The sequence below is a fragment of the Salvelinus namaycush genome, chromosome 14 (genome assembly GCF_016432855.1).
Source record: "Salvelinus namaycush isolate Seneca chromosome 14, SaNama_1.0, whole genome shotgun sequence".
Taxonomy (NCBI): Eukaryota; Metazoa; Chordata; class Actinopteri; order Salmoniformes; family Salmonidae; genus Salvelinus; species Salvelinus namaycush.
The window spans coordinates 14,630,795-14,643,510 of record NC_052320.1 but is presented as its reverse complement, the minus strand read 5'-3'; the positions used below and the strand labels follow the sequence as shown (position 1 = coordinate 14,643,510).

Sequence of the window (12,716 nt, the reverse complement as noted above, 5' to 3'; positions counted from 1 at the left end):
ATTGTATTATTTGTTTGTGTGTAGATTGTGTCATACTGATGTACTGTGACTCTTTCTAGGGGACAAGCGCACTGTGAAGCTGTATCTGAAGTCTAAGGAGACAGGAAAGAAGTTTGCCAGTGTGGACTTTGTCTTCTACAACTGCAGTGTGCACCAATCGTAAGTTCGGTTTTAAGTCATTGTGTGTGTGTGTGTGTGTGTGCGTGTGCGTGTGCGTGTGCGTGTGCGTGTGCGTGCGTGCGTGCGTGCGTGCGTGCGTGCGTGCGTGCGTGAGAGAGAGAGAGAGAGAGAGAGAGAGAGAGAGAGAGAGAGAGAGAGAGAGAGAGAGAGAGAGAGAGAGAGAGAGAGAGAGAGAGAGAGAGAGAGAGAGAGAGAGAGAGAGAGAGAGAGAGAGAGAGAGAGAGAGAGAGAGAGAGAGAGAGAGAGAGAGAGAGAGAGAGAGAGAGAGAGAGAGAGCGAGAGGATAAAGAGATGAGAGTGAGAAATGGAGAGAAAAAAAGAGAGAAAACTACTGTATATATATAGAGAGATATCCTCTCCTCTCTGTTCTGTAGCACGTGGTACTGCTGATGAGATCAGACTCTTAATGTCATTTCCTTAATAACTTGGAGCTCCTCTGATTCATTGATAATGTTTTACTACACTGAGTTATGTTACTTTCCATCTGAGATCCATCTCTTCCTCTCTCTCTCCCTTCATCTACCACATTCTCTCCACATCCTGCCTTGAGGCTCTCAGACCCTGTTTCTATCCCACTCCCCTAGCTCTGCATTTCACTAAACATAGATATGGGCCAAAGACCCCCATCTCCCCTCTCACCCTTAATATTTCCCATTCCATTACTATATCTTTCATCTCTCTCTCCCTTCCTCTCTTCTTTTCCTCTCACTTCCTCTCTCATCCCCTTTCCCCTTATTTATCTTCTTTATCTCCTCCCCTCTACCACTCCCCTATCCTCCTCATCCTCTCCCTCCTCCCTCTACCTCCCCTCACCTCCCTCTACCACTCCCCTATCCTCCTCATCCTCTCCCTCCTCCCTCTACCTCCCCTCACCTCCCTCTACCACTCCCCTATCCTCCTCATCCTCTCCCTCCTCCCTCTACCTCCCCTCACCTCCCTCTACCACTCCCCTATCCTCCTCATCCTCTCCCTCCTCCCTCTACCTCCCCTCACCTCCCTCTACCACGCTCCTATCCTCCTCATCCTCTCCCTCCTCCCTCTACCTCCCCTCACCTCCCTCTACCACTCCCCTATCCTCCTCATCCTCTCCCTCCTCCCTCTACCTCCCCTCACCTCCCTCTACCACTCCCCTATCCTCCTCATCCTCTCCCTCCTCCCTCCTCCCTCTACCTCCCCTCACCTCCCTCTACAACTCCCCTATCCTCCTCATCCTCTCCCTCCTCCCTCTACCTCCACTCACCTCCCTCTACCACTCCCCTATCCTCCTCATCCTCTCCCTCCTCCCTCTACCTCCCCTCACCTCCCTCTGCCACTCCCCTATCCTCCTCATCCTCTCCCTCCTCCCTCTACCTCCCCTCACCTCCCTCTACCACTCCCCTATCCGCCTCATCCTCTCCCCCTCCTCCCTCTACATCCCCTCACCTCCCTCTACCACTCCCCTATCCGCCTCATCCTCTCCCTCCCCTATAACTCTTCCGTCTCCTCTCCCCCTCCTCCCTCTACCTCCCCTCACCTCTCTCTGTCTCTCCCCTATCCCCTCATGCTACCCATCTCTTCCTTTCATGCTCTCCTTCACTCCTCTCTCCTCTCCTCTCTCCTGTTGGTCCTCTCTCCTGCCGGTCCAGATGTTCTGTGCCCCTCCTCTCTGCTTTTATTTATCAAACAGATTTTATTTTCCTGGCCCCTGCTCTGTGAGCTGCATACATTAGCATAGCAATATTCTCCTAATTAGCTGTCCTGGCGCCCCATTAGAGCTGGACATAATGGAGAACGTATGTAAAGTGTTCACCTGGACCTCTTATCAAGGCCTGGTTCAATGTCTTTGAACCTAGAGGATGTGTGATTATTTATGCGCCTCTGTATATGTGTGTGTGTCTGACAGGGCTGGTTAAGCACCCCCACGTTTTCTCTCTCCTCTCATTGAATAAGCAGGCGTAGCGAGGTCTTTGATGTGCTGTATGCAACACACTCCCCCAGGACATTACAGTACACTACAGTCTAGTTTTAACAGCCCAGCCACACAGAACCCACACGACCTCCTGACCTACTCCCCTCCTGATCCCTGACCCCAGCGTGTGTAGGCTGCCAACAGGCCGGGCATGCCAACGCACCCGCTGGGCAATAAAGAGCTTTTCCTCAGAGGCGACTGGCATTGTGAGCGGGGAGGGCACGTTATTTGGCAAGGGAAATTATCCCGCCAGGTATTTACATACACAGTAATAATATTAGAGTTTTGCATTAAAAAGACAGCGGAATAGTTTAATTGAGCGTGTGAGGGACTGAATACATTTTCAACCTGATGAGGGTGGAGGAAGAGATGGAGAGGGGGATGAAACACGTGAAGGAGAGATGGATTGTGCCCATTGTGTCAGGATACAGCGTCCAGAGTGCTAAAAGCTTAGCGCCTCAACCAATCCACAATCCCCATTAGAATACGAAAAGAGGTATGTAATGCATGCAGGGATTGGGAGCTCTTGAAAAGGCCCACTCATGGAAAGCAGAAACCCCTCGACAGGCTCTCGTCGGAGGGCTGGGTGTTCACGGTATTCCCCTAATACAGGACCGGCCTGGTTGGTTGACCACCTGGAGACGTTTCACTGTTGTAACAGGACAAGAACATACGGCTCCAACGTTCTGATAACATTCTATCAATGTAAAGAATGGTTTAGATGGGAGGAAGAGGTCTTATTTTGTGGTAACCACTCTCACTTCAATGATCCCAATAGTATTTTCAATCTAACATGGACTTTGTTCTCTGAGCATACTGATCTATCTATCTATCAGAGATCACACTGTAGGTGTTAGGATAGCAAATAGAGAACAGAGAAATTGCCAGGCATCTGATAGATGTTATGAGTTGTTAGATTTGAGATAGAGGGGGGAAGATGAGTTTGTTATTGCCCAGGTTCAGGTGTGATATTACCAGCCAGCAGAGGGTGAGTGATAGGGCTCTGGTCCAGGCAGGATGCCACTCTGCCTGGCACTACTGTGTAATAGTCTGGATCTCTCAATCCCTTTCCACTACCTCTCCCTCTTCTCTCATCTACCTCTACCTTTCCTCCCGAACCAGGCAGAACAAAGGAAACAGACTCAGAGTCCCTCAGCCTGTAAGTGTTTATTCACCCAGCTGCTGAATAGGCAATATTGAAACAGTGAAGCATGTTTGTAATTTAAGCAGAGACAAAGAAAGCTGTAATTGAATATAATAATTATATCAATGTATCTGTCTGTTTGCTGATACTGAAATGAAACACATGTTTACATTGGGAAAGGTCTACTGTAGGTCTGCTGTAATATATATACACAACTATAGACTTAAGAAACAGATTCTGTAATATATATACACTACAGTATTTAGACTTAAAGAAACAGATTCTGTAATATATATACACTACAGTATTTAGACTTAAAGAAACAGATGCTGTAATATATATACACTACAGTATTTAGACTTAAAGAAACAGATGCTGTAATATATATACACTACAGTATTTAGACTTAAAGAAACAGATGCTGTAATATATATACACAACAGTGTGTAGACTTAAGAAACAGATTCTGTAATATATATACACTACAGTATTTAGACTTAAAGAAACAGATTCTGTAATATATATACACTACAGTATTTAGACTTAAAGAAACAGATGCTGTAATATATATACACTACAGTATTTAGACTTAAAGAAACAGATGCTGTAATATATATACACTACAGTATTTAGACTTAAAGAAACAGATGCTGTAATATATATACACAACAGTGTGTAGACTTAAGAAACAGATTCTGTAATATATATACACTACAGTATTTAGACTTAAAGAAACAGATTCTGTAATATATATACACTACAGTATTTAGACTTAAAGAAACAGATGCTGTAATATATATACACTACAGTATTTAGACTTAAAGAAACAGATGCTGTAATATATATACACTACAGTATTTAGACTTAAAGAAACAGATGCTGTAATATATATACACTACAGTATTTAGACTTAAAGAAACAGATGCTGTAATATATATACACTACAGTATTTAGACTTAAAGAAACAGATGCTGTAATATATATACACTACAGTATTTAGACTTAAAGAAACAGATGCTGTAATATATATATACTACAGTATGTAGACTTAAAGAAACAGATTCTGTAATATATATACACTACAGTATTTAGACTTAAAGAAACAGATGCTGTAATATATATATACTACAGTATGTAGACATAAGAAACAGATTCTGTAATATATATACACTACAGTATGTAGACATAAGAAACAGATTCTGTAATATATATACACTACAGTATTTAGACTTAAAGAAACAGATTCTGTAATATATATACACTACAGTATTTAGACTTAAAGAAACAGATGCTGTAATATATATACACTACAGTATTTAGACTTAAAGAAACAGATGCTGTAATATATATACACTACAGTATTTAGACTTAAAGAAACAGATGCTGTAATATATATATACTACAGTATTTAGACTTAAAGAAACAGATGCTGTAATATATATACACTACAGTATTTAGACTTAAAGAAACATATGCTGTAATATATATATACACTACAGTATGTAGACATAAGAAACAGATTCTGTAATATATATATACACTACTGTCACGATCGTCTTCTTGAGAGATATTGGACCAAGGCGCAGCATGTGCAAAATACATCTCTTTATTTTGGAAGAGAGAAAAAACACGAAACGAACACTATACACAAACTAACAAAACAACAAACGACCGTGAAGCTAAATAACGTAAGTGCACAGACAAGCAACAAACGTTCAACATAGACAATTCCCCACAAACACATGATGCCCATGGCTGCCTTAAATATGGCTCCCAATTAGAGACAATAAACCACAGCTGTCTCTAATTGAGAACCAATCCAGGCAGCCATCGACATACAAACACCTAGACAAGACTTTTCCCCATTAAACCTACAAACCCCTAGACAAACCAAAACACATACTTCCCCATGTCACACCCTGACCTAACTAAAATAATAATGAAAACAAAGATAACTAAGGCCAGGGTGTGACATAACCCCCCCCTTAAGGTGCGAACTCCGGGCGCACCAGCATAAAGTCTAGGGGAGGGTCTGGGTGGGCGTCTGTCCACGGTGGCGGCTCTGGCACTGGTCGTGGTCCCCACCCCACCATAGTCACTACCCGCTTTCGTAGCCTCCTCCAATTGACCACCCTCCAACTTAACCCCACTGGATTAAGGGGCAGCACCGGACTAAGGGGCAGCACCGGACTAAGGGGCAGCACCGGACTAAGGGGCAGCACCGGACTAAGGGGCAGCACCGGACTAAGGGGCAGCACCGGACTAAGGGGCAGCACCGGACTAAGGGGCAGCACCAGGATAAGGGGCAGCACCAGGATAAGGGGCAGCACCAGGATAAGGGGCAGCACCAGGATAAGGGGCAGCACCAGGATAAGGGGCAGCACCAGGATAAGGGGCAGCACCAGGATGAGGGACGGCAGCTCCGTACTGAGGGACGGCAGCTCCGGACTGACTGGCGGATCCTGGCTGGATGGCTCTGGCGGATCCTGGCTGGAAGGCTCTGGCGGATCCTGGCTGGAAGGCTCTGGCGGATCCTGGCTGGAAGGCTCTGGCGGATCCTGGCTGGGCTGCTCATGGCTGGCTGACGGATCTGGCTGCTCATGGCTGGCTGACGGATCTGGCTGCTCATGGCTGGCTGACGGATCTGGCTGATCCGGTCTGGCGGAAGGCTCTGGCTGATCCGGTCTGGCGGAAGGCTCTGGCTGATCCGGTCTGGCGGAAGGCTCTGGCTGATCCGGTCTGGCGGAAGGCTCTGGCTGATCCGGTCTGGCGGAAGGCTCTGGCTGATCCGGTCTGGCGGAAGGCTCTGGCTGATCCGGTCTGGCGGAAGGCTCTAGCGGCTCCTGTCTGGCGGAAGGCTCTAGCGGCTCCTGTCTGGCGGACGGCTCTGTAGGCTCATGGCAGACGGGCGGCTTTGCAGGCTCATGGCAGACGGGCGGCTTTGAAGGCTCAATACAGACGGGCAGTTCAGGCGCCGTTGGGCAGACGGGCAGTTCAGGCGCCGCTTGGCAGACGGGCAGTTCAGGCGCCGCTTGGCAGACGGGCAGTTCAGGCGCCGTTGGGCAGACGGGCAGTTCAGGCGCCGCTGGGCAGACGGGCAGTTCAGGCGCCGCTGGGCAGACGGCAGACTCTGACCGGCTGAGACGCACTGTAGGCCTGGTGCGTGGTGCCGGAACTGGAGGTACCGGGCTAAAGACACGCACCTTCAGGCTAGTGCGGGGAACAACAACAGGGCACACTGGACTCTCAAGGCGTACCATAGGCCTGGTGCGTGGTACCGGAACTGGTGGTACCGGGCTGAGGGCACGCACATCAGGGCGAGTACGGGGAGAAGGAACAGTGCGTACAGGGCTCTGGAGACGCACAGGAGGCTTAGTGCGTGGTGCCGGAACTGGTGGTACCGGACTGGAGACACGCACCTCAAGGCTAGTGCGGGGAGCAGGAACAGGGCACACTGAGTTCTCAAGGCGCACTATAGGACTGGTGCGTGGTACCGGAACTGGTGGTACCGGGCTGAGGGCACGCACCTCATGACGAGTGCGGGGAGAAGGATCAGTGCGTACAGGGCTCTGGAGACGCACATGAGGCTTAGTGCGTGGTGCCAGAACTGGAGGCACTGGGCTGGATACACGCACCACAGGGAGAGTGCGTGGAGGAGTAACAGGGCTCTGGAGACGCACAGTAGGCTTAGTGCGTGGTGTCAGCACTGGTGGTACTGGGCTGGGAACACGCACCACAGGGCTAGTGCGAGGAGCAGTAACAGTACGCACAGGACTCTGGAGACGCACAGGAGGCTTTGTGCGTGCTGTAGGCACTGTCTTAACCAGACGGCTAGCACGCTCCTCAGGACGAGTATGGAGAACTGTTCCCGGTGACATTAAGTCACCAACACGTTCATTCGGACGGATGCCGTGCCTCATGCACCAAACCAATACATCCCTCATAACTCTCTCCTCCAATTTCTCCATTAACTCCTTTACTGTCTCTGCGTCACTCTCCTCCAAATCCGCCCTCACCGGCTCCTTATGGTAAACAGGAGGAGTTGGCTCACGTCTCCCGACTGACCCAACTAAACTACCCGAGAGCCCCCCCCCAAGAAATTTTTGGGTTTGACTTACGGGCTTCCAGCCTTGTTTCCGTGCTGCCTCCTCATATCGCCGCCTCTCTTCTTTCGCTGCCTCCAGCTCAGCTTTGGGGCGGCGATATTCTCCTGGTTGAGCCCAGGGTCCCTTTCCGTCCAATATTTCCTCCCATGTCCACGAGTCCTGGTTACTTTGCCGCTGTTGTTGGTTCCGCTCACGCTGCTTGATCCATGTGTTGGTGGGGAATTCTGTCACGATCGTCTTCTTGAGAGATATTGGACCAAGGCGCAGCATGTGCAAAATACATCTCTTTATTTTGGAAGAGAGAAAAAACACGAAACGAACACTATACACAAACTAACAAAACAACAAACGACCGTGAAGCTAAATAACGTAAGTGCACAGACAAGCAACAAACGTTCAACATAGACAATTCCCCACAAACACATGATGCCCATGGCTGCCTTAAATATGGCTCCCAATTAGAGACAATAAACCACAGCTGTCTCTAATTGAGAACCAATCCAGGCAGCCATCGACATACAAACACCTAGACAAGACTTTTCCCCATTAAACCTACAAACCCCTAGACAAACCAAAACACATACTTCCCCATGTCACACCCTGACCTAACTAAAATAATAATGAAAACAAAGATAACTAAGGCCAGGGTGTGACAACTACAGTATTTAGACTTAAAGAAACAGATGCTGTAATATATATACACTACAGTATTTAGACTTTAAGAAACAGATGCTGTAATATATATACACTACAGTATGTAGACATAAGAAACAGATGCTGTAATATATATACACTACAGTATTTAGACTTAAAGAAACAGATGCTGTAATATATATACACTACAGTATTTAGACTTAAAGAAACAGATGCTGTAATATATATACACTACAGTATTTAGACTTAAAGAAACAGATTCTGTAATATATATACACTACAGTATTTAGACTTAAAGAAACAGATGCTGTAATATATATACACTACAGTATTTAGACTTAAAGAAACAGATGCTGTAATATATATACACTACAGTATTTAGACTTTAAGAAACAGATGCTGTAATATATATACACTACAGTATGTAGACATAAGAAACAGATGCTGTAATATATATACACTACAGTATTTAGACTTAAAGAAACAGATGCTGTAATATATATACACTACAGTATTTAGACTTAAAGAAACAGATGCTGTAATATATATACACTACAGTATTTAGACTTAAAGAAACAGATTCTGTAATATATATACACTACAGTATTTAGACTTAAAGAAACAGATGCTGTAATATATATACACTACAGTATTTAGACTTAAAGAAACAGATGCTGTAATATATATACACTACAGTATTTAGACTTAAAGAAACAGATGCTGTAATATATATACACTACAGTATGTAGACATAAGAAACAGATGCTGTAATATATATACACTACAGTATTTAGACTTAAAGAAACAGATGCTGTAATATATATACACTACAGTATGTAGACATAAGAAACAGATGCTGTAATATATATACACTACAGTATGTAGACATAAGAAACAGATGCTGTAATATATATACACTACAGTATTTAGACTTAAGAAACAGATGCTGTAATATATATACACTACAGTATGTAGACATAAGAAACAGATGCTGTAATATATATACACTACAGTATTTAGACTTAAGAAACAGATGCTGTAATATATATACACTACAGTATGTAGACATAAGAAACAGATGCTGTAATATATATACACTACAGTATGTAGACATAAGAAACAGATGCTGTAATATATATACACTACAGTATTTAGACTTAAGAAACAGATGCTGTAATATATACACTACAGTATTTAGACTTAAGAAACAGATGCTGTAATATATATACACTACAGTATTTAGACTTAAAGAAACAGATTCTGTAATATATATACACTACAGTATGTAGACATAAGAAACAGATTCTGTAATATATATACACTACAGTATTTAGACTTAAAGAAACAGATTCTGTAATATATATACACTACAGTATGTAGACATAAGAAACAGATTCTGTAATATATATACACTACAGTATTTAGACTTAAAGAAACAGATTCTGTAATATATATACACTACAGTATGTAGACATAAGAAACAGATGCTGTAATATATATACACTACAGTATGTAGACAAGAAACAGATGCTGTAATATATATACACTACAGTATGTAAACAGATTCTATATTTGAGGAAGTGGTCATGTACTGTGTGGTCCTGGGTGGTCTGATTAGCAGCCAGGAAACATTGACTTGTTTGCAGTAGCACACTCAGAGCACTGCAGAGACTTCCTGCTGTAGGACATGCAGTAGCTCCCTGGTGTGTCTCTGTGTGTGTCCCTGTACGTCTCTCAGTGTGGTGCTGAGAATCAGCAGGGTTCAAAGAGCATTGCCCCCCTCTTCTGTCTGGATTTAGCTGGGATCGATAGACCCAGATGTCTGGAGACTAGAAGGTATTATCCCTTCAGAAGCAAACAAATAGCAGGCTGTTAGCATAGCACAAATCCACCCACCCACCCACCCTCTCTCTCACTCTCTCTCTATCTCTCTCTATCTCTATCCCTCTCTCTCTTTCTCTCTCTCTCTCTCCCTCCCTTCCTCCCCATAGAAACACACATACAGGAATCGATTATAGACTTTATCCCGTAGAGCTAGGATGGTAGTGGGTCCTGCTTATTATAGTAGTCTGTAGCTCTGCTACACATGCCTCATTCAGTCACTGGAATATGGGGTAGGAGGCAAGTTAAAGGGCTTTGTAGAACTCATAAAGATTTTTGAGAAATCAATGTGTTTATGCGGGGCGAAGCAGAGTGGAGTCAAACTAATGCATGTATTTTATTTTATTTTATCCCATTTTTACTCTCCTGTAGCTATAACAACCTTGTTGAGGCTGCTGGTAATCCATGTTCATTTATGCTTTCTGAACTAAGGAAAAGGGAGTCTGGAGAAAAATCAGGCTTATCTGGGCCTTGCAGCTTATTTGAATGTAAACCTTTGAACATGTTGAATAGGAAGGAGGAGTAAATCGCTCTAGTCATGTTCCTCTCTGTGGTTATTTTACTGTCTGTTGAAGACATGGTAACTGGAAGAGGAAAACATTGCTCTGCTCTGCTCACACCTATCAGTGGCTTACACAGATGCTTCAATGTGCTTCAGCCTTTGACCTTGCACTCCTACCACACTATACTGTTAGCTCCGAGGTGCAATAATCACATGGACACACACTGACGCATTCTTCCTGAAGTAAGTTACTCTATCGAAGTGACTTTAATAGTTTGAGGTAGATGAGCCAGGAGCCTCAGAGGCAAGGGTTGGTCCTGGACATCTATTCTAGAGGCTGATTGGTCAATTAACTGAATCACATGTTTCATTCAGGAGCTTGGCGTATCCTAGAGGGCTGGGTTGTATTCTAATGTTGCTTCGGAATGATTGTTAAATAACTTAATTGGACAAATCACCAGCAGAATGGATCTTAAGGAGTTTGTATACCAGTAGTAAGAGCCTACCCTGAAGTGTTGTTTTTGTTGTGTGAAATACCTTGCCGTTAAGTTTTGATTCGAAAGAGGCTGATCATTCTTTTAAATGTTCTGTGAGAGTGAAATAATATAAAACAAATCATGTTGTGTTTGTGTTTCTAGTACAGTCAATCAATGAATTTTACTGCTGTAACTAATTTAAACAAGCCAATTCCTGAAGCAATATAGTGTGTTCCTTCTGTGTGTGTGTGTGTGTGTGTATCATACAGTCATGCAGTCGTTGATGTGTGTGTGTGTATCATACAGTCATGCAGTCGTTGATGTGTGTGTGTGTGTGTGTGTGTGTGTATCATACAGTCATGCAGTCGTTGATGTGTGTGTGTGTGTGTGTGTGTGTGTGTATCATACAGTCATGCAGTCGTTGATGTGTGTGTGTGTATCATACAGTCATGCAGTCGTTGATGTGTGTGTGTGTGTGTGTGTGTATCATACAGTCATGCAGTCGTTGATGTGTGTGTGTGTGTGTATCATACAGTCATGCAGTCGTTGATGTGTGTGTGTGTGTGTGTGTGTGTATCATACAGTCATGCAGTCGTTGATGTGTGTGTGTGTGTGTGTATCATACAGTCATGCAGTCGTTGATGTGTGTGTGTGTATCATACAGTCGTTGATGTGTGTGTGTGTATCATACAGTCGTTGATGTGTGTGTGTGTATCATACAGGCGTTGATGTGTGTGTGTGTGTGTGTGTGTCATAAAGTCGTTGGTGTGTGTGTGTGTGTGTGTGTGCATCATAAAGTTGTTGATGTGTATGTGTGTGTGTATCATACAGTCGTTGATGTGTGTGTGTATCATACAGTTGTTGATGTGTGTGTGTGTGTGTGTATCATACAGTCGTTGATGTGTATGTGTGTGTGTATCATACAGTCGTTGATGTGTATGTGTGTGTGTATCATACAGTTGTTGATGTGTGTGTGTGTGTGTGTGTATCATAAAGTTGTTGATGTGTATGTGTGTGACCACAGGACACCTAGCTTGTTTTTTCAGTCATATGAGATTCATCCTAACTCTAGAGTAGACCACAGTGTCACACATCTGATTAGGACAGAGCTGTCGGTCAATATAACAACATACTCTAGCTATATACCTTTCTCCTTCTTCCTCTCATCCCTCTTTTCATCTAATCTACCTGTTTACCTGTTTCCGCTCTTCCTATCTATCTTTCTGGTTTCATCTCTTTCACTGTCTACCTCTCAGTAGCTGTTGATAAAGGATGAATAGTCCACAGTCACTCATCCTAATCAGCCTTTTATCTGACCCTCCTCCTCTCATTCAACCTGCCTCTTCAACATGGCGATAGATGTTGATAGTGGTTAGAACAGAAATATGTGAGACTGAGAGGAGGTTGTTAGGCAAGGACAACCATTTTAACAGTCTATGAATGTGTTTTCGGTTTTAGATTCAATGCAGTAGCTCAATCACTCTCTGTGTCTCTCTGTTTGCAGGTGTCTGTCATGTGTCAATGGCTCGTTCCCCTGCCACTGGTGTAAATACCGCCACATGTGCACTCAGAACGCCAAGGACTGTTCCTTCCAGGAGGGCCGGGTCAACGTGTCAGAGGTGAGAGATCCCCACTGTCCCAAAATACTGCACACTGTCTCCCTGTGTAACAACCATCTCTTCAGCAACACATTATATTGATGTGCCACACATAGCCACTCATACCTTTCACAAACATGCATGCACGTACACACACTCACACACACACACTTCCTCCCGTTGATGAGTGATCCACGTGCTGGCTGATGTCCAGTAGTCCCCAGCTG

The 12,716-nt window shown here is 44.4% G+C and overlaps 1 protein-coding gene across 1 annotated transcript in view; it reads left to right on the top strand.

The window, feature by feature from the left end:
- plxna1a (plexin A1a) overlaps nt 1-12,716 on the top strand; it is a 238,802-nt gene that overhangs the window by 146,845 nt on the left and 79,241 nt on the right. Inside the window, exons 7-8 of the mRNA XM_039008029.1 lie at nt 60-159; nt 12,396-12,510. Coding sequence (XP_038863957.1) covers nt 60-159; nt 12,396-12,510 — 215 coding nt within the window. The remainder of the gene's footprint in view (nt 1-59; nt 160-12,395; nt 12,511-12,716) is intronic.